Here is a 23434-nt window from a genome sequence, read left to right on the forward strand (position 1 = left end):
TAAAAATTCTAATGCTTACATTTTTGAACCTGAAAAAAATTAGCATGGTTCATTTTGTTTTCGATGAAGTTTCAGGACAAATTGTTTTCACCCATATGTAAAACCTTAATTCTGCTATTCTGTGTTAAAAACAAAGAAAAACCTCCTACATGTGTTTCCGTCATTTTTTTATATTTACTTTTACAATCCCTCAATGCTTTTCTGAACTGCAAACCACTATTGCATCTTTTTAATTCGGTACAGCTCCAAATGCAGAAGTTTTCACAAAAAGAGTCAGTACATTTATATTTTGTGAAAGCCTTTTCTTTTCCAGGTACTGTCCTCATTCTGCTCAAAAGCATTCACCTACTTAAAACATTTCATCACAAATAAATGTCTAGAGGAAAAGGAGAAATGTGACTGGGAGCTAAAATGAGATAAGAGGTAGAGATAGCCGGCTACAGACAGCAGATTAAAAATCACGAACAGGTTTGGGGAGATAATTCCTGTTTCATTTCTGAGACAGAGAGCTGAACTGGGGGGAATAAAACACAAACACCAAAAAACCATCACCACCCAACAGTAGCAATCTGCCTTTACTGAGACAGAAAATAAAAGACAAAGTCATGAAATATAGCTTTTTACTGGGTTGGCAGTTCATTTTTCTCCCCTATTCTTTCAAACAAAACCCAAAACCCAAACCTTCAATTTTAAGTTAAATAAAAACAAACTTTAAAAGGAAATATTGTGCATAACTGGAACAGACACCAATGTTTTCTAATATAAATCAACTTTTCTAACTTTCCTTTCACTAGCCGCTCCAGCTCAAGGTTGAGTTCTCCAGAGACAGCATGATATTACTAGAGAATGATACCAGGCAACAGCACGTATGTTGTCTGGGTAGTTAACCACTGCTCCATGACGGTTTCTGACTTCAAAATAAAAGCATGTTATGATCCCAGGGCAGAACCTTTTAATGGGGGGGAGGGGAGGGGGCTTAATGCCTGTTTTTTTTATCCGCACAAAGATAGTAGTAGTAATAATAATTAATTATTATTAATAATAGATTTGACTCAATTTTGAAGCACAAAAGCTTGTTTTGCAACATTAGCTCTTTCTTGCTTAGACAGACTGATGTTATTGCAAAGCATTCAGCTCAGCAGCTGTAGAAATAGAAAGATAATGTTAGCGCATACGGATGAATATACCCCAAAAAACAGGTATACAGTGAAGAAAACCATAGCATGTCTTGTAGATCCTACACTTAATGCTTGTTCCGCAAGAACTGCAACTCAGTAAAGGAAGAAAAGTGTTTATTTAGTATCTAATAGCCAGTTCTTCCTCTCCATACGACAACCCTATATAGGGTACAAGAAAGTGATCAATAACCCTGTTCTGCCCAAGAAACAATGAGGTCTAAGCATCCAACCTTCACACATCCCTGTAGAGCTCAAGAGAGCCTCCAGAGGCCAGGGCTATGTACACAAACGCCTAACTGGTTCCAAAACAGCTAAGCTACCCAGTAACCCAGCACTACTATTCTGTGTTGACTATGACAACATGTTCTGTTTGCAAGCATGTGTTCTAGGCCTCTGAAATTGCACTGTTGAAGTTCAGAACCTTATATTACATTTGGGGGTTGCTATCAGAAAAAAAGAAGTAATATGTGCGACTTTATTTTGTAATTTGGTTTTACTATGCATACTGCATGTTAATAGACATGTAAGAAGTATTAAAATGTTGTGGGCAATAGCCTTAAAAAATTATTGCTTAAACTTATATTTTATTAAGAGTATAGATAGAGGACCATAAGATAGTATGTATACTTTTACATAAAAGTAATCTTTGATGTAAAGTTAATTTCAAACTTTTTTCCATAGAGGCTTCTAGCTAAACATTCAAATGAGACCACTGATTTCTATATATCACTAAGAACCACTGTGTGGTTCTTTTGTGACTTTCTAGGGAAAACAGGCTTTATTAACTTTCATCATCCCACTCAGCACAATGAAATAACATTTTTCTTTAGAGAACCACCAATATATTCCACATTCATCTTGGTTTGGTTAATAATTTGGGTTAGCATTACATCTAAAATAGAATTCATAGTACATACACAACTTTTTAAGGACAATTACATGTAAAGAAACTTTTCCAGATAATCTATATAATATTATTGCAATTATGCCACTGAAAGAAAACTGGAACATGGATTAGCCTTTGTTAAAATATAGGTGAATTAATTATGAGTATTTGTTAAACAGCTCCTTTGTATTACTGAAATGTATGTAAAAATGCAATATGCAGACAAAATAATCTACCTATAAATACAATAGCAGCCTCCATGAAGGCTTAAAAGTAACCTTATATAAGTAAGTAACATCACCATAGAATTTAGAGGAATACCTAGGTATTCTACTAAATAAAGGGAAGTTTAGCAAGTATAAGCAAATAAAAAGAATAATGAAATACTGAGGTCATGCCAATTTATCTAAAGCAAATTGTCAGAAAAAACTGTACAGAGAAAATAGACTATGGTTCTCACTTTTAATTCATTTTATTTATTCATACAACACCTATCGCCCTGGCAGCTATAAACTTACTACACATTTTACAAAAAAAACACCCTCACAAAAATATCACTTGCATAAAACTACCCAAAATAAGTCCGACTGAGAATACAAAACTGATGGCTACAGCAATGGCAGCACAACTGAGTCATTTTTCTAGTAATAAAAAGTCAAAACCTAAAAACAAAACAAAAATCATACAAAACAAAATCAGAATAAATACATCTTGCATTTCTTGCACTGAGTCACAAAGCTCACTAGATTCTGGTTGCAGCTGATGGGTATGGGAAGGAAATTCCAGAGGCGAGACCCTAAGTTCTAATGTTCTAAAGAGTTCAAGTCCAGGAACTAACACCAAGAATTGTCCATCTAATCTTAACTGGCACAGTAAATGCTGCAATGGGGATTTTGGGTCAGAAGCTCTCTTTCAAAGAACTGGGTCCCACCTGAATCTTTCTGAGCTTCAGTGGTTTTCACAAGCACCTACAATTGCACTTAGAGCAAACAAGAAGGCAGACCTCAGACAATGTGTTGTCTATTCACTGCAGTTTGCCATACTCATTATATGGACAGCTGTATTCTGCTTTAGTTACAGCTTCTAGGTCCCCAAACATTTTACACTGCTCCCCTCCCTTACCCCTGTCTGCCCTTCCCCTCCCCAAACGGTGGTTACAAGCTGGGGTCGGAGCTGGGGCTGGAATCGCAGTTGGGCTGGGAGCCAGGGGCTGGGGGTGGATCTGTGGCCAGGAGCAGAACCGTGGGGGGGAGGGGGTTGGGACTACAGCCAGGGTCAGGGGCAGAGCCATACCTGGGCTGCGGTCGGGGCTTGAGGCTGGGGGCAAGGCTGGGGCCATGGCCAGGAGTGGGACTATGGCTATGCAGGGAGCCAGGAGCTGAGACCAGCGCTACAATTGGGGTTGGGACCGGAAGCAAAGCTGTGCCTGGAGTAGAGCTGGGGGCAGAGCGGGGCTGGGTGGCATTCCCTCCCCGCTCCTCCGTGGGGGCTGGCCCGGGCCCTGCTGTGCCTGCTTGAACATTCCTATGTGCCCCACAGTTTGGGGACCACTGTTCTAGGAAGATTTCAATGGCAGTTCTACATAAAGAGAATTGAAGTAGTCTAGCCTAAAAGTGATAGTGCCAATCTTTAAAAGAGGAAAAAGGAGGAGCTGAGGTACTAGAGACCAGTCAGCCTAACCTCAATACCTGCAAATGTACTAGAGCAATGTATAAAACATTCCATTTGCAAATACCTGGAGGATGAAGGGGTGATCACCAGCAAGCAGCAGGGACTTATCAAGAACAAATCATGCCAAACCAGCTTGATTTCCTTCTTTGCCAAGTTAACTGGTTTGGTGGATAGGGAGAATGCAGAGGACATAATATACCTGGACTTTAGCAAGCCTTTTGACCCAGTCTCACATGGCATTCTCATAAGTAAGCTGGAGAAATGCAGGCTCTGTAGAATTACCACTAAGTGGATACATAATTGGTTAAACAACCACGAACAAAGAAATCATGTCCTATTGAAAGGAGGTCTCAAGTGGGGTTCCACAGGGATCTGTTCTGGGTCCAGTGTTATTTAACATCTTTATTAATGAGCTGAATGTAGGACTAGAGAGCATACTGATTAAATTTTCAGATAACACAAAGGTGGAGGGGGGTTGCAAACTCTTTGGAGGATACAACTAGGGTTACCATATTTCAACAATCAAAAAAGAGGACGGGAGGAGCCCTGCCCTAGCCCCGCCCCGTCCTGCCCTAGCCCCGCCCCTGCCCCTTCCACTCCCTCCCACTTCCCATCCCCTCAGAACCCCCAACCCTCTCCCCCACTCCTTATCCCCGTGATTGCCCCCTCCTGGGACCCCTGCCCCTAACTGCCCCCCAGGACTCCACCCCCTACCTAAGCCTTCCTGCTCCTTGTCCCCTGACTGCCCCCTCCTGAGACCTTCCCCACATCCTAACTGGCCCCCTAGGACCCTACCCCTACCTGTCCCCTGACTGCCCCAACCCTTATCCACACCCCCACCCCCTGACAGCCCCCCCCCCCCAGAACTCCTGACCCATCTAAACCCCTCTGCTCCCTGTCCTCTGACTGCCCCCTCCTGGGATCCCTGCTCCTAACTGCCCTCCAGTACCCCACCCCCTACCTAAGCCTCCCTGTGCCTTGTCCCCTAACTGCCCCCTCCTGAGACCCCCCCCCACCTGTACTCTGACTGCCCAAAACCTTACACCCCCAACCCCCAGACAGCCCCCCCGAACTCCTGACCCATCCAACCCTCCCCCTGCTCCCTGTCTCTTGACTACCCCCTCCAGAACCTCCCTGCCACTTCTCTGACCCCCGGCCCCCTTACCGTGCTGCAGAGCAGCGCGCTCGACAGCAGGGGGAGGGGAGCAGGGTCGGAGCTCCAGACTGCCGGAGGCTGAGCCGAGGGCCGGCGATCTGCGAATGCAGAGAGGGGGAGGGAGGGAGAGAGAGGAGGGGACTGGTCTCAAGTTGCAGGGGAGAGGAGGGGGAAGTGGAGGAAGGGCTCAGGCTGCCGGAGCCCTGTGCGAGTGGCACGATCCGGCCGGCTGCCCTGTAAGCCGTGCACGCTCTGCATGGGGGGAAATCCGGACATTGACAAATTCCCCCCGGACGCTATTTTTAACTCAAAAAAGCCGGACATGTCCGGGGGAATCCGGACGAATGGTAACCCTAATACAACTAAAATTCAGAGAGATCTTGATAAATTGGAGAACTGGACTATACACAACAAAAATGAAATTCAATAAAGACAAATGTAAGCTGCTACACTTAGGGAAGAAAAACCAAATGAACAAATACAGAATGGGAGTTATGGTGGATCATAACCTCAACGTGAGTCAACAATGTGATGCTGTTGCAAAAAAAAAAAAGAAAGAAAGAAAGCAAATGCATGGAAGTCATGGGAGGTGATAGTACTGCTCAACTTGGCACTAGTTAGGCCTCCGATGGAGTACTGTGTCCAATTTTGGTCACTGATATATAAAAAGAATGTAGGGAAACTAGAAAGGCTCCACAAGCAAGAGACAAAAATGATCAAAGGGATGTAAGCCATATGAGCAAAGGCTGAAGGAACTGGGTATGTTTCATTGGGAAAAGAGGAGATTAAAGGGGGGGACATGATAATGGTCTTCAAATACTTGAAAGGCTCCATAAGGAAGATGGAGAAAACTTGTTCTCTCTTGCCACAGAGAGCAGGACAAGAGGCAAAGGGTTCAAACTACAGCACAGCAGATTTAAATTAAATCTCAGGAAAAACTTCATAACTGTAAGAACTTCCCTACTGTAACTGGAACAAATTTCCTAGGGAAGTCGTGGAATCTCCTTCACTGGAGGTTTTCAAAAAGAAGCTTGATAGCCATCGGTCTTGGATGGTTTAGATGCAACAAATCCTGGGGGTTAGACTACATGACCCTTGCAGTCCCTTCTTAAAAAAAAAAAAAAAAAAAAAAAGGAAAATTTTTGCCTGACCCACATTAGGAAGCAATAGTCAGAGACTGGTCATTCATAGATAATGAAAGGCAGCACAAGCTAAAGGCACTACCTGAAAATCTGGGGACTGTGATGAATCAGACAGCACCAAAAGGTTTAAAAGCATTTTTGCAAACTTGACTGCTGCAGATATCACCTCCACTCAACTCTGCAAGTGCTTTATCTTGGCAAAAAGCGTAACTTTCAATTTATCTGAGTTGAGACACAGCCTATTCACTTTTACACAGATCTCTATCTTGCTCTTCAAGAGTAATAAGCTTGCAAACTCTGGAGTCAGTGAAAAGGAGATGTAGAGCTAAGCATCATTAGTATATTGAGGACACTACAGCCCAAATCTCACAATCTCACCTAGCAATTTTTCATACATGCTGAACAGGAAGGAGGACATGATGGAACTCAGAGAGACATGTCTCCCCACAAGAGAGCCACTGAAGAGGCCAAGTAGTTGCCTAACACTTGCCACACATACTTCCATCGGTTTGAGGTTTGTAGTTGCTATGACCAAGGAGAAAGAAGTTCTATTTGACACAAGCAGAGCCACAACAGAGGACTGTAAAATTTCTCCACAATGCAACTGATTATACCTTTAGCAAGTTCTCCAATATCAGTGTTCAGTCTTCTCCCCAGCCACTTCATCCACTACATACAATTTGTATACCATAAGACCAGCAAGGACTATAAGGATGTCTACCATAATAAAAATGAAGAGCATGCCCTTACTCCCCTCCAAGATATGAAGAACATGGTGAGAGACCCAAGAATCTTGACACGCTTATTAGCAATCGCCTGTCTTTCATGCCAAAGAGATATACATTCTATTTTGCAGGGGTTAGCATTAGAGTTTCTGATCTTAAATAAGCTAGAATTTGTATCACATAAACTATGTAGCACCTGGATACATGAATGGGCACAAACTGAACATATGAATGCATCCATTCTGATACAGACAATATAGCAATAGGGTTTTTTGTTTAAAAAGAGATTAATTACCCCTCCATCACCACCCCCAGCACCTCTGGAGCAAGAAATGTACAGGGGAGTCTTCCCCCATGCCTAGGCACCATGGCCCACGCAGCAGCATCCCCTCTCTCCACCCATGTGAGCTTCAGGACAAAAGGAACTGCTGGGAAGAGCTAACTAGAGATTATCTTAGCAACAGAAAAGTGTCTGAAGCGGGTACAGCCGTACTATGGAGGAATGGAGACCCAGCCAGGGTTACCACTTCCATACCATCCTAAGACCCAGAACTGTGCAGGGGACACCACCTCCCTGGGAACACCAAGGCCCATGTAACCTAACCCCTCCCTGAAGCCATGCAAGCTTGGGGACAAAAAAAATTGATGTAAGAAGACAGCCAGATACTCAGCCAGCAGGAGAAGAGAATAGCAGCTCAAGCAGAGACTGCTTTGGATTCTGATGATGTCATCAGTGCCTGACAGCTGTGCACATTTTTTACTCTGGACATTCTCTCCCCTCTGCTGATTGGTTGTTTGCTCCAACTCCCTCCCTCAAAGTCTGTTCATTTAAGCTTCACTCCATTGCTCTTCATACTCCTCTTATATGCTTTCTGATCAGTTTACCCCTCTGCCTCCCTTTTCTCTCTATTCAGCCAATCCTTTCTCTACAAAACCCTATCTTTTTTTATATGAGAATGAAAGAAACAAAATCTTTGAAGTAACATGACATTTGCAGACCATCACCTTGTTGACTCTGCTTTTACGTTATAGCCCTTATCCCTCAACTCTTTTTTTGCTTACTTAAATTGTAAGCTCTTCAGGGTATGTAAGCTCTTACAGTATGTTTATGAATAATACAGAGGGGTCCTGTTCTTGGTTGAAGTCCCAAGGCAGTACTATAATGATAATAATAATTCTTGAAGGAATAGGAATGAAGAGAATTGGCAGTAAAATAAGAGAAATAAAGTCAGCCAGATAGTGCAACTATGGTGTTTTGTACTTGCATCAACTTTGGGACCAGCCTCAGGATTTTTACTCCCCAGGCATGTGAAAAATCATTTGTATTTTGAATGAAACAGCTTGGCATCACAAAGTGTGGAAAGGAGGCCAAATTTTAATTTTCTGAATGCTCTCTGACCAGGAAACTAATGAAGACACATTAATGGAGGCCTCAAAATAGCCTTGTGTTTCATCTTGCTAGCTAAAAGGAAAGTGCCAAAACAGAGAAAAGAACAGTAAGGGTAAAAAAAAATCAGAACATGACCTTTCTGTCCCAGAACTAAAGGATACTCACAAAGCTCAAATGTATAAAACTTGTATCAGGTAGAAAAAGAAAATTATTAAAATAATAAAAATAAAAACAAGAATAACCCATCCTGGTATAAATTAATAAAGCAATGTTTTTCTCTTTTAAAGAGAGAAGTCTATAAAAATAAATTAAGAGGGAGTTAAGGAAAACACTTGAAAAATATTGTCGTCTTTTTGTTATGGTCCAATCATATCCATGGTTGAGACCTCTGATTAAATATAAAAAAATGTTGGGCTATGAATTTCTCTTCCTTCTTTTGTCCAAAAAAGCAAAGCTGTTCTTCACAACAGGACTATCTATTAGCTCAGTTTTGTCTAGGGATGCAATTTTGATGCACAGAGAACAACTTATTCTGTGTTGGAAGTCTATTTATAAGGGATGCATTTTAATCTCTAAATAAACAAATATATATATATTGGAACTAAAACATGACTGGGAATCTGCAGCCTTACACAGTCTAAATAGTATTTTATGCTCAATGCTGGATCTTCTTTAGGATTAGTAGTTTCCCCAAAGAGGATGATTTTAGTACAGTGCAGCACTAAATCTGATTCTCACACTGGCTTTAGTTCAGCTGAAAAGGTTATTCTTCAAATGGGGAGCTACAAGGGAAATGGCTGGATACATGTATTTTCATATGTGATACTATAAAAGGTTTCAGCTTCAGCACAAGTACACAGTACAGCATTCAAGAAAATACAGAGAATTTGTGACACATTCTGGATTATTTTTATTTTATTTATGATATCATTTCTGGATCATTTTAATAAATATGTTAATTGGGACATATGTATTTCTCAACCAAAAACAGTAGAGACTAAGGGCCTGATATAACACTCACTGGTGAATAAGAATCGTTTTCTTCCATGGACTTCAATGGGAGGTTAGGGTCCTACATGCCAGGGCAAGGAGATGTGTGTGGGACGGAATACAAAGGGAGATATCATTGAGAGGAGAGGTGAGGGAGGGAGCTGGATAGGGCCCTAATATCTTGAAACAGATTCATTTGTATCAGACCAATCTGCTAAGTTTTCCAAAGATAAGATGCACTTCTTAATATGAATACATTAAAATTATACAATATATTTGTTATTATTTATTGTGATATATAAGAGCAAATGGCTTTTCTTTTTATAGTTTTTAATACCATGTATATATGAACACAATTGAATAAAAAATTACTTATCCAAAACATGAACACTGGGGTTTGGAATTTTTAGGAATTATGCCTGCATAGGAATGAAATATCTGGCATGCCACAGATGACATTTCAATATGGTACATCACAGTTACTAGTGACATCATACAGCCAAGTAGCATCTTAGAGCTGAAAAGCAGCTGTGTAATACTCCTTTCACTTAACTAACATGCATGCATCTGTGACAGTGTACCCCATAAGGCTTTATGGGGAGGTGGTGCTTATAAATGTATGTATGACATAACTGGAATATGTTTTGTGCTGCCTGTGCCATGTAACATATCTCCGTAAAGGTTATGATCTACTATATCTATTCATCCTATTTGTACATATATATCATTTTCTACTTGAGGTTAAGAATATGGGCTGTATGCTTGCTTGGTTTCTAAGTAAGCTTTGTGAGGCATTTGGTCAGCTTCTTTAGGAAGGAATTCGCCAGGTTAAGTACCTGATCAGGAAACACTTGGGGAACAATGCATCTTGGAATGCTCCAATCCACATGAGAAGTCTTCCTGGAGACATGCAAGATACCATGTGGACAATGGCTTCGGCCTGTAAAGACTGAGTCATGCAGGGGCATGTGACTTGCCCAGGTGACCCCAGAACTCCATCTTGGAGCTGGACTTTGCATAGGAGGGAGGAGGAGGGTCTCCACCCACAAGATTCTATTTAAACCCGTGGGAGACCCCTCCATTTTGTCTTCAGCTGGCTAAAGAAGGAGCCTCTCCACCCCCCCCACCCCCTCCACCCCAGGATACCTGAAGGAGACTGAAACAAAGGACAGTAACTACAGGGGGTGTGAGTGATTGCTGGACCCAGGCTAAAAGGAGATTAGCCTGTAAAAGGGAGTGCTCTGGAACTGGTGAGGAAATTATCTGTATTTAGTTTGATTAGACATAGATTTGCGCATTTTATTTTATTTTGCTTGGTGACTTACTTTGTTCTGTCTGTTACTACTCTGAACCACTTAAATCCTACTGTCTGTATTTAATAAAATCACTTTTTATTTAGTAATTTACTCAGAGTATGTATTAATATCTGAGGGAGCAAACAACTGTGCATCTCTCTCTATCAGTGTTATAGAGGGCGAACAATTTATGGGTTTGCCCTGCATAAGCTTTATGCAGGGTAAAACAGATTTATCTGGGTTTAGACCCCATTGGGAGTTGGGCATCTGAGTGCTAAAGACAAGCACACTACTGTGAGCTGTCTTCAGGTAAACTTGCAGCTTTGGAACAAGTGATTCAGACCCTGGGTCTGTGTTAGAGCCAGACGGGAGTGTCTGGCTCAGCAAGACAGGGTGCTGGAGTCTTGAGCTGGCAGGGAAAACAGGAGCAAGGGTAGTCTTTCGTACATCGGGTGGCAGCTCCCAAGGGGGTTTCTGTGATCCAACCCGTCACAGCATCATTCTACAAAATGCTGCAGTACCTTAATGCTCTCTTTTGGAACCTAGCCAGTTGGTGTACATATTGGCGTCCAGCACTGGAGCTACACAATCTTTGAACATTTTGTTTGCATTTAATATGACTTTCTATTATAATACATTGCCTGGAATAATCCAATGTGGAATAATATTTTAGATTATCTGTTATATCCCAGGTCTTCTAGCATCAGCATAGACATAGGAATTGTTATACTGGATCAGAGCAGTGGTTTATCTAGACTAGCATCACATCTCTGTGGCCAGTGACAGATGTTTCAGAAAAAGATGCATAATGGGCAAATATGGAATAACCTGCCCATTGAAGAAGATTTTTCCTACATTTATATTTTTTATCCTCTATAATGTAATGTGGATGCTCACATATGTTAGTCCTGATCAGGATGAAATCTTTGTTAAAATCATTTAAGAGAAGAACTATGTTCCTGTTCTGTGTTTGGCATCCAACATCAACATCACAATCTTGAAATTACTCCTAGACACAGGGATGACTATTATTAGTTGAACAATTAGTACTGTTGGTTTTGGAGCAGTGCAAATCTGGAATCTTCTTCCAAAGCATGAACTGTGCTGCTGTCAAGAATGACTCAGCTAGATTTTCAGGACTCTGCTTATTCACAGAGCTATGCTGCACAACCGTGAGAATCCATAATTTGATCTGCCCAACAATAGGATTTAGCCTTAAAGCTCTCATCCAAGAATTCATCCTAAAAGAATAAAAAACATGGATACTCAATTAACTAATACATATGTGTCTATGTATTTGTTTTAAATTATTATTTTAATTGATGGTATAACAGTATTTAAGAACTGCTACTTTTTATTCTTTGAGATACATTAATATTATTAAACTCAATAGGAATTGTAATTTTGTCAGCATACTATGTTGCATGCAAACTAACTCAGTCATGTTTGGGGGCAATGTGTAAATTTGAACATTTTTAGTGAAATCTAAATGCTCTTTGTAACTTTTTTGTTTTATACTATGCTACCTTGGAAGTGACTTGACTAATGGTACCTCTAAAGAGCACAAAAGTATTTTAGTTCCAACCTAAAAAATTCAATTATAATGCATATGTAAAACTGTAAAGGGCTCCCACCTATTATATTCTCTAACATCATTTGTGCTTGATTCACTTTCATAACCAGCTGTTTTCATCAATAAACCAGTTAATCAATTAACACTGGTGCAAATTGCAAACAGCATATTATTTGGTAACCAACACATATTTGTATTCACTATTATTTGCATGAATATGGATTTTTTCTGCAAAAGATACATATTGTTCTACAAAGTCACAGCTTATTGGTGTTATATACTTAGAGGTGATAATAAATACCTACAATTACAATTTAATATTAAGCAAAGTGAGCCCCAAGTACTGTGCCCACATTTTAAATCTACAAATGAAATAAATTAAAGCTGATGAATAAATGTGATCACATCATCAAAGCAGATCCCATAAGATACACAGAAGCATCAATATAAAAAGCCTTTCAACAAATACTGTATGTGACACTGCAAAACCTAAAAGAAGAACTGACACAACAAACACTTCAATGGTAGAATCCTAAATCAAAAACACAAAGTACCTGTTCAGCATAAAAGGGCTGTGATAAAAACTGACATAAAGCCTTATTCTCAGATACATAATAGCATGCACATTCCTTCAGTCAGATGGTACATCTAAAGACCATAATGCCAAAAAATAGTTTACACAAAGGGAGCCTAACCATGTGACAAACCAAGAGACATGGCCAGAGCTATCAGTAAGTAGTTTGCTAATGTCAGGATTCCTCAGGAGTGGATACACCATATCCTGTGACTGCTGGCAGTGAACAAGGAATTAAAAGAGAGACATGGTTCCAAGAACTAAAAGGACACTGCCAACCTTTTAAAGGTGTCCTGCATATGATTTTTTTTAAACGAGTTTATGTTTTTGCTACTTTTTACAAATAAAAACTAACAGTTCCTCTACTCCTCCCACAGAGAAGTCTATTTATAAGATTAAAAAAACAAACAACAAAACAGGAATGTCAAGTCTGCTTTGGCTGGGACATTTCTGGATCATCAGAGGGATGTACATTGTGAACCCTCTGATATTAGTTGAGGAGATGGTGTTGTTTTAACTTGAACAAAGATATCCTCTGTCAAGTGTTAATTAGTCATTTTATTGGAATTAAATAAGGGTTAAGATAAGAAGAAAACAAAACAAGCCTTGCTCTGTTTTCAGTTTCTTGAGATATAATTTGACTAGTTTACAAGGCACTATACTGTCTTCCTGTACTTCTGAAAGACATGAACTTCTAATGTAAAAGAACAAACCAGAAATACACCTGTGACATTCTGTACCTCAGAGGAACACTCAGCACTCCCATGTTCATCCTTATAATATGATTGTATGGTATCTAATGCAAAGTTTGTCATGTCGGGTGTTTTCGGAAGGCTCATGATGCACTGAGCATTGTTGTTATGGTAATGGTATAGTAATCATTGTTATAGTAATATTATAGTAATGTTATAGGTTGTAATTTCATGTATATAGTTATGAGGCTGAAAATGTGTCCTCGTGGCTTAAAGCAAGCCCAGGCAAAAACTCTCCAGAAGCAGAGGGGCAGTTCACACCTCATCAGGGCATGTATGGGACAAACCCAGCCCAGCCTCACAGGAACAAAGGACACTGGCCTAAGCAACAACAAAGGATCTGTGGGACTCTCAAATGAATCACCCCCCTTCCTTTGGTCAGGTTGGGACTGCAATGAGGTAATGCTCACCTGACTCTGAAGTGCAGGGTGGGGGGCGGGTGGGCAAAGCCAAGAGAGAAGAAAGAACATTATAAAAGGGAGAGACATTTGCCATGCTCTTCCTCTCTCTCCCACCGCCATCTACAGACATCACCACCAAGTGACTGAAGCACTTATCAAAGGGGAGAGCCTGGCTGAAGGTCAACTAGCCAGCCTGTGGTGAGAAGCATCTAGGTTGGTAAGGGCATTGAAAGTGATAAGATCAGCTTAGAATGTGTTTTGCTTTTATTTCCTTTGACCAAATCTGACTTATTATGCTTTGACTTATAATCACTTAAAATCTATCTTTCATAGTTAATACATTTGTTTGTTTATTCTACCTGAAGCAGTACGTTTGGTTTGAAGCATGTCAGAGACTTCCCTTGGGATAACAAGCCTGGTAAATATAAATTTATTTGTTAAATTGTTGAACTCATAAGCTTGCAGCGTCCAGCGGGCATAACTGGACGCTGCAATACAGAGGTTCCTAGGGTTGTGTCTGGGACCAGAGATATTGGCTGATGTAATTCGCTTGCAAGCAGCTGGGAGCAGCTTACATGCCCGAGGCTGTGCGTGAACAGCCCAGGAGTGGGGTTCTCACAGCAGAGCAGAGTAAGGCTGGCTCCCAGAGTCAAGGATTGGAATGACCTAGCAGATCACTGGTCTAGATAACACCAGAGGGGAACGTCACAACACTTTTTTACACACACACACACACACACACACACACACACACACAAATATTCAGGCCTTTTTTATACATCATAAAGAAGAAAACGGGGGCAGGGTGGAGGCAAGCCCATTTTCCCATTTGCAGGCCACCTTTAAGGCTTAATAAATGACTTGTTTTAAAAATGTCCTTTTCCCTTTGCAGTACTGTAGATCCAAAATTCGCTTGTTTTTAATACCTATATTTAGATCTGGCTAGCACAATGAAAATGTATTTTTAAAAATGTTAAGACAAATATAGATACCAGTGTCTTTTGGTTCCAACTTTTTGAGAGTCAGGTGTACAAGAAACTCTTACAAATATATGTATAGCCACTATTGGTTTATTAATCCAGAAGGCAGCGTAATGCTGTATCTTAGGGAGTCAGGGCCTTAGGCATTATCTCTGTTCTGCGGGATGAGGTCATTGTGCTGGTGCGCAGACCCTGAGGGTGGGAGTTGCTTATTACCCCTCGGCACCAAACCATCTGGCCAACAAAGAAGCGGTGTTGATAGGCTATCGAAGATTCCTTCATACCTCAAGGACGGTTAGCGCAATACAAAGCTCACCAGCTCTTAAGGTGAGTAAGAAGAGATAATAGAGACTTCTTTAGAACTTCTATGGGTAGGGCCCTACTAAATTCACAGCCATCAAAAACGCATCACGGACTGTGAAATCTGGTCTCCCACCATAAAATCTGGTCTTTTGTGTGCTTTTACATGTGATACTAGCGTTTCTCAAATAAGGGGTTCTGATCCAAAAAGCAGTTGCGGGGGGGGGGGGGGGGGGGTCACAAGGTTATTTTAGGGGATACTGCCACTCTTACTTCTGTGCTGCCTTCAGCGCTGGGCAGCCAGAGAGCAGTGGCTGTTGGCCAGGTGTCCAGCTTTGATGGCAGCTCCCTGCCAGCAGCAGCACAGAAGTAAGGGTGGCAATGCCATACCATGCCACCCTTACTTCTATACTGCTGCTGGCAGGGCAAGGCCTTCAGAGCTGGGATCCTGGCCAGCAGCCGCTGCTCTCTAGCTGCCCAGCTCTGAAGGCAGCGCCATCGCAAGCAGCAGTGCAGAAGTAAGGGTAGCAGTACCACAACCCCCCTACAATAACCTTGTGACCCTCCACAATTCCTTTTTGGGTCAGGACCCTTACAACTACAACACCCTGACATTGCAGATTTAAATAGTTGAAATCATGAAATTTATGATTTTTAAAATCCTAAGAACATGAAATTGACCAAAATGGACTGTGAATTTGGTAGGACTCTACCTATGGGTAAAGATCACCACTTTATAGATTGGTTGTAAACAGTAGGAAAGCCAGAAGAATATTGATGATCAGACTTACAAGAGACAAACAATTTTAAACAAAATTTGCCCTTTGACCTGCTGACATTGGCAGTTTCTTCCATGCTTATTTAAATTTTATAGAACAATTTTCTTACTCCATAACAATGAAACAGTCTAAAATACAAAATATTGGAAAGTTTTAACATATTTATAACAATATTTTATAATGGGATATTGTATGCCTTGGGCAGAAGTGTGTTTTCTTGAGATTTGTGGAGAGAGGAAGCCACTCCAGAGGTGTGTGTGTATAAATTCTTATAACTGCTAAGCATAATACCACCTGAAAAAGAGCCCTCTGTAAACTCAAAAACTTGTTTCTCTCACCAACAGAAGTTGGTCCAATAAAAGATATTACCTGATCCATCCTGTATCTAAGCATAATACCACATCATCTGTGAAAGGAATAAAGAGTATTTGACAGCAATAGTGTTCAAGTTGTCCAAAGTTCTCTATTTGGACCTCATTCAGTTAACCCTACTGATGAAAACTTTTAGGCATACTAAACCTAGAAATTAAATGCTATAAACTCTGGTTTTTCTGCTAGCTGGACTCCTTCGATTCAATGCTTTTACAGGAGATTTTCCAAATAACTTTTAGGGAAACGGAACAAGAAGCTAGGACCATCTCCTTAAGTGTCACTTAATTTAACCTATTTTTTTGGACTGCATAACCCTAGAGTTGCATATTATGATGCTAACAGTTTTTGGTGGTGGAGGAGGATAAGGGGAATTAATTGCAAAAGGGCACTTGGGTAACTGACTGATATATACTGCAAATCCTTGTATGTATCCTGTTTATCTTCAAAGTTATCTATTTATGTCAGACAAGAGAACATATGAGCACAGTGGCTGTTACTATAGCAATGAAACTCAAATGATTTTAAGACAGAACAAAAATTCACCATTGAAAGCGATTCAGATCTCTAGTTAGGTGATTTAGAAGACAAAACAGCCTCACAATTTCAGGATCTGGCTTAAAGTTTGTGCTTCCTGAAGAAATGAAACTGGTGATTCCTGCTTGTTCCATAATGCATAGTAAATATCACACAGCGATCACATATAATTCAGTATAATCTAGCATATTTGAAATTTCTGCTAAGAAGTAGTGCAGAAATTGTCAATTACACCTAATCACATCAGTTCAAGGAAAGGGCATTCCCCTATGTGAGGATTTTGTTAAAAAAGGGAGGGGGTGGGGGTAGAGAATAACTTATTGTGGTGGAATGTTCAGTACTTTGATTGTGGTTAAAAACAGGATTTCAGTGTTTAATGCTGCAAGTCCCTTAACTTTCTCAACAAAAGATTTAGCTAATATTTAAAAGATCAGATGAATCAATATGAGTAAAGAGGAGTGGGTTTTTTTATAAGGTTTACAGCTTACTAGTGACTGAACTGAAACCACAATTCTCACTCATAAGGTAGTTTTCAAAAAGACCCCCCAAATTCTTTAATCTTCCTAACCCCTTAATGTCTTGTATTTATTATTTGTCTTATATGCAGCAGCTGCTTATATGAATACATTGCTTGTAACAGATACATTTAAAACACAATTTTTTTAAAAACAAGATATATTTAGAGATCAGAGTTCCTGAATTAACCTTTTTCCTCCCTTATTCGTGTAAATGTAAGCCAAATATAGAAACATTTTAACACTAAACCAGACTGCCCATGCAGACAATGAACAAAGCACTTAAAGAGTTAACGATGAGAGATTGGCTTCATTTACCTGCTAGGGTGCCAGGTCTCTGTAGGGTAGCAGTGGCATATAGTTCCTGGGAATGCTTGCTGTACTGATCTGATGTGTGGACCAGCCGTTTGGTAGGAGACAGAGTAGCATAAGTGCCAATGGTGGAGCTTAGCTGATGTATAGGAGAGGAGGAAATATTAGACTGGATGGTGGGTGGAGACGTCACACGAATTGGGGAAGGAGAAAGTCCTGCTGAAGACACAACAATATTGATTGGTGAGCTGGTGCTGTAAGACTTGGCTAGCCGGCTTGGAGACTGCTTGGGAGAAGAGACCCGCTGCGTGGTGCTGTATCCAGCGCTCTCCGATGCTGAACCCACCCGCTGGAGCTTGGTTGGAGAGCCCACCTGCTGCATGGACAGCGGGGAGCTCACTCTCTGGGCTGGCAGAGTGGAGCTGGAGTAATAAAGTGTTGAAGAATGCTGGGAATCAGGCAAATGGAACGCGCTCCCATGGCTTGGCACAAAGGACTCTCTTGACTGAGAAGGTTCGGATCCAGCTAAATGAGCTGTTCGACTAGTTGTGCCCTGTACCGAGGAAAGAAAACAGAACCGTCAGAGAGAGAGAGAGACAGGAAAGGAGTTCAACACATTTTAAAACCAGCCTTGCAAAATGTAACCCCTCTGCTACAGAGAATCCAGTGCTACAGGAAAAAACCAAACCAAACCAAACAAAAACCCTTTTATGACCTTAATAAGGTTTAAAACAAATGCCTTTAGGATTAAGAGACTAATCTGCTAAAACATGTTTGTCCTTTAAGAGAAAATATTTCACACTTCAAGTCCAAAACAGTAAAAAGTCCCCTTTACCATTCAAGCTGATATCTGGTTTAATGCATATTTTATTTGTATACAATTGTTGGATATTGTTATTAAACAGTTTCTTGTCCTGAAACACGATGAAATATTTACAGTTCATCCACCAAAACATCTAGTCTGGAGATTTTTTTTAAACAGCACCATTTCAAACTTTTATTTTGTTTATACTCCTCATGTTAGCTCACTAAAAAAAGCACTGGCGTTCAAGAACCATTTTAGTTGACAAAGTTTCTTCACTGAAAAGCAATTAACATCCTTGTTATAAGAGGAGACTAGCCAGAATAATACACTCCTCAGAATTTGCTGCTGCCACCACACAGACTGAGTTCTGCCATTTGAAATAAATAAATACATTTTAAAAAGAGATGTAGACTTTCAAATCAGACTCTTGCAGTTGTAAAGGAATTATGCTTTCCAGTACAGAGAAATGCTGCAATTGAAACCGAAGATATGAAAAAAGCAGAACAAAAATGTCACCCTTCCTAGCATGTGAAAACCCAGCTCCACATCTCTTTCCTTCTCTTCTCTCTCTCTCTCAGTGCCTCTGTGTGTGTGTGTGTGTGTGTTTTCTCTTTCTCTCCCTTTAAGAGCCCCCTGCAGCTGTGTCTTCAGAGAGAAAGGCAGTCGCTTCTTATTTATTTACAAGGCACAAAAGAAAAGGAGGGCAGGGGTGGAGCTGTAGAGGGGGTGGGTACTTTCCCTGAATCCCATCCAGAGAGAAATTTGCATTCGAATGAAAACAGTACATTGTCAGCCACTTCTGCACAGGAGGTCTTAGATCTTCCTAGCAGCATGTAGTGCAGCACAAAGTTTTCCTTAAGTCTTGTAATTTAGACAGAGAGAATACTCAGCAGATGCTACCTGTTAAAAATTTCAATTATGTGCCTGAGCCCCTTCTGGAACAGCAAAGAATAGAATGTACACTCTTATCTCCATACATAGACAGCATTCCAATTTTTATCAGGGATCTTAGGCTCAAGAGATCATCTGTGGCTGTTAATCTGGTAACATTAAAATCCTCTAATAACAGCACCCTGGAGTGAGAGATAGCTGAGCATTCTGTTGCAAGTCACTCTCTTGTTTCAAATACATTCACTCCTCTGTCTCTCCCCCCCCCCCCCCATCATGCAGAGGATTACTTGAAACCTTCAACAGTGCTCCAAATCCTGGAAGTTGATAGTGCAATTTGAAACATTCCAATCAATGCTTTTTGGATTTTTTTCAATTCAGTCAAAAAGGTATTTAGAAAAGAGACAGCTTTTTTTTAAATACCGCAAATACTTTTATTTTAATATGTGAAACAATCCTAAATTCTCTAACAATGAACTTCAAAAAATTGTATTGCTTTGTATATGTATTACTTTTATTAGTACACTGGGGGGCGGAGTGTGTTTGTTTGTTTAAATAACGTCCTGTATGCAAGCAAGTGAAACAAAAAAGGAGCCAATTTATCCCTGGTATACAACTCTATTTATTTTTACTCAATTAATTTCAGTGAGTTACCTCCTGGATGAATTTGGCCTATTGTATGAGGAAAGAAATAAAGGATGATTAGTACAAGTTGGTGTAAGTTTGCATTGTCTGTGAGCTCCCCTCCAGCAAAATCTTAGTTATTTTTACTTCTCTTGTATAGCTGGGGCTCCTCTCCTGATTATGTGTGCTTTATTTAGTGTGGGGAAGAATATTCTAATATATTTTATCTGGGTATTGGTAATAAGAGGGTATAAGCAATATTATCACACAAATCATGTGTTTCAAAGGACTTTTTAGCTTTGTACTTCAGAAAGGTAGTAGGCATAGTAGTTAATAGTACAGTTGCTAAGGTGCCCAGAGCCCAGAACATGGTGGCCTTTCACAAGAGAATTGACAATATCAAAGTCTCATGGATTTCAGATTATCAGAAAATTGCTTCACTTACTAAAAATGCAAGATCTGGACTTGTAAAAACTACTGAAACCACATGAAAAATGCTGCAGTCAATTCACCATACAAAGCCCAAGAAGTCAATGGACAGCAGGGATAATAACTACGGGTCCCTTGTTTTTCAATTATCTTGAAATTATAAAATCCCACTGACTGACATCAGTTAGAAGACCACAACATTAAACATAAATCCACAAATATGTTTATTATTCTGGTTAAACAGCCAATCCATTATAACATTACTAAGAAAAATCAGAAATATATGGCCTTATTTACTATATCAAAGATTTTTAAAAGCTAGTTTTATCCTGCACTATACTCTGTCTCTGCTTAAACAGATAAGAAAGTCCAAACTGCAGCTGAATTTGCAATGTTGTATTTGGCAAAAGAATAGTTTTCATGTTTCCACACCACTAGAAGTTTCCAATCAATACCAGGTCCTCGATGTGTAAACTGTGGAAGATACCTTTAAAAATCCAGCAGGTCCAAGGGAACCGAGAAATGTATGGGACACAACTGTGGATGGCAGCTTGACCCAATCTGTTTGAGAATTTAGCTTGCCCACAAAGAGTTCTCCAACAGTCCAAGGAAGACAAATTCAAGACTTTACTCTAAGATTGGTTAGGTCTCTGAAGTCTACTGGCAAGGATCCAGTGGTAGGTGTGACATCCTGTATACCATGTGACACCATGGACCTAAGTGTCCTTTATATGGTTGATATATTTTGTGCAAAGTATACCTTGTGAGGTATCATTTGAAAGCTCATAATCTACTGAACATCATTATCCTGATAAAATGTGTGCATCAACATTGTCTGTGGAGCTATGAGAGTTTACTATATGTTTGTTACTGAAATACATTGTAATTCCGGGGAACGCCCATAGACTAGCTCCTCAGGGACAACAAAGGACTGACCACAGGTGCTAAAAAATATTAACTGCTGAAGCAACCATTCATCAGCAGGTGAGACTGTAAACAAACGTCACCTGAAAGACATTTAGAATCTCATGTACACAGAGAACTGTTTTGTCTACACCCCAGTGGGGGATAATCCTCAAAGATGGTAAAAAGGTATGAGAATGGAGAACTCACTACACACCGATTATCTGTCCTCCACCCATCTCTACTCATGGCAGCAAGATCGATTGAAAGACTAAAGGAAGCATAATTGAAATGGGGGGAATGGTCCTGGCCCGGAGGTTTTCCAGTCAGTACAGACTGCTGAAAGTTTTTGGGTGAGAGAAAGCTTTTTGCTTTTAAACCTATTCGCCTTGGTAAAGTCTAGAAATTAGCTTGTCTGTTTATCTGTTTATTTCTTTTATAACCAACTCTGACTTTTATGCCTTATCACTTGTAAATCACTTTAAATCCATCTTTCTCTAGTTAATAAACTTGTTTTATTGTTTTATCTGGATTCAGTGTGTATATGGATTGAAGTGCAAGGGGAACTTCTCTTGAGACAGCAAAGCTGGTCCATACAATCATTCCCAATGTTGGAATGACAGACTATCTATGAGCTTGCACTGTTGAGCAGTGTGCTGGACAGTGCAATACACACATTTCTGGGGTGCAAGGCTGGGGCTGGAGATACATGGGTGTCACTCTGCATCTCTTCATGGATGGCTGGGAGACCATTCATGTAAAAATCTGGGAGTGATTTTACTTGCTAGTGGCTATGCATGGGCAGGCTAGCAATGGCTGTTCTGACAAGAAAGCAGTGTAAAAGGCAGCCCAGGCTAGAGAGTTAGGGAACTCAGCAGTTCAACAGTCCAGGTTGCACAGTAGGAAAAAAGAAGTGGGACCACAAAGCACTGAGGTTGGGGTGGAGATTAAAGATAATCTAGGTACAGTCCAACACCTAAATGAATACTTTGCCTCAGGTTTTAATAAGGGTAATGAGGAGCTCAGGGACAGTGGCAGGGCAACTAATGGAGGCTAAACGACGATAAGTAAGTAAAAATGACCACATCCAAGGTGGAAACAAAATTCAAATGGTTTAATGCGACCAAATCGGGGAGCCTGGATAATCTCCATCCAAGAATATTAAAGGAACTGGCACATGAAATTGCAAGCCCCATAGCAAGAATTTTTAATGAATCCACAAATTTGGGGGTTTTGCCCTGTAATTGGAGAATTAGAAAAAGAGAAACTATATTTAAGAAAGGAACAAAAAAGTGATCTGGGAAACTACAGGCCCATTCATTCAACCTCAATTGTATGCAAGGTCTTGGAACAAATTTTGAAAGAGAGAGTAGTTAAGGACAGAGAGATAAATTGGTATAAAATACCATATGGTTTTACAAAGCGTAGATCGTGCGAAACCAACCTGATCTCTATTTTTGAGAAGATAAGTGATTTTCTAGACAAAGACATTGCAGTACCTCTAATCTACCTGGATTTCAGTAACACATTTGATACAGTTCCACATCGGAAATTATAGTTAAATTGGAGAGGAGAAAGGTTTATACAAGAATCAAAAGGTGGGTAAGGGACTGATTAAAGGGGAGACTATAGTGGCTCATGCTGAATTGTCAGACTAGAAAGAGGTTACTGATGGAGTTCCTCAAGGATCAGTCTTCAGACCAATCTTTAACATTTTCATTAATGATCTTGGCATGTAAAGTGGTAGTGTGCTAATAAAATTTGTGGATGACACAAAATTGGGAGGTATTGCCAGCATGAAGAAGGATGGGAATATCCTACAAGATTTGGACAATCTTAAAGACTGGAGTTATAGAAATGGTATGAAATCTACTAGTGCAAGGTCTTGCACATAGGAACCAACAACAAGAATTACAAGCTGGGGACATATCAGTTGGAAGAGACAGAGGATGAGAAAGACCTGTGTGTATTGGTTGATCACAGGAAGAATATGAGCCACCAATGTGATGCACCTGTGAAAAAGGCTAATGCCACCTTAGAATGCATTAGGTGAGTTATTTCCAGTAGAGACAGGGAAGTGTTATTATTACCATTATATAAGGCACTGGTGAGAGCTCAGCTGGAATATTGTGTGCATTTCTGGTTTTCCGTTTTAAAGAAATATGAATTCAATCTGGAATAGGTGCACAAAAGGGCTACTAGGATGAGAAGGGACAAGTCACTGACACAGAACAATCTGGATTGCTTGGTTAACTTAGCA

General features: G+C 40.3%; 1 protein-coding gene across 4 annotated transcripts in view; it reads right to left on the reverse strand.

Moving 5' to 3' along the window:
* Nucleotides 1–23434, reverse strand: part of CTNND2 (catenin delta 2) — a 1151766-nt gene that overhangs the window by 424127 nt on the left and 704205 nt on the right. For 3 of the 4 annotated variants that reach the window (XM_034761543.1, XM_034761542.1, XM_034761544.1), the window contains one exon: nt 17532–18078. In XM_034761543.1, the coding sequence (XP_034617434.1) occupies nt 17532–18078 (547 nt within the window). Of the gene's footprint in view, nt 1–17531; nt 18079–18846; nt 18935–23434 lie in introns of those variants that run through there. The other variant, XM_034761545.1, reaches the window with a different exon arrangement.

This window comes from Trachemys scripta, chromosome 2, assembly GCF_013100865.1.
Source record: "Trachemys scripta elegans isolate TJP31775 chromosome 2, CAS_Tse_1.0, whole genome shotgun sequence".
NCBI lineage: Eukaryota > Metazoa > Chordata > Testudines > Emydidae > Trachemys > Trachemys scripta.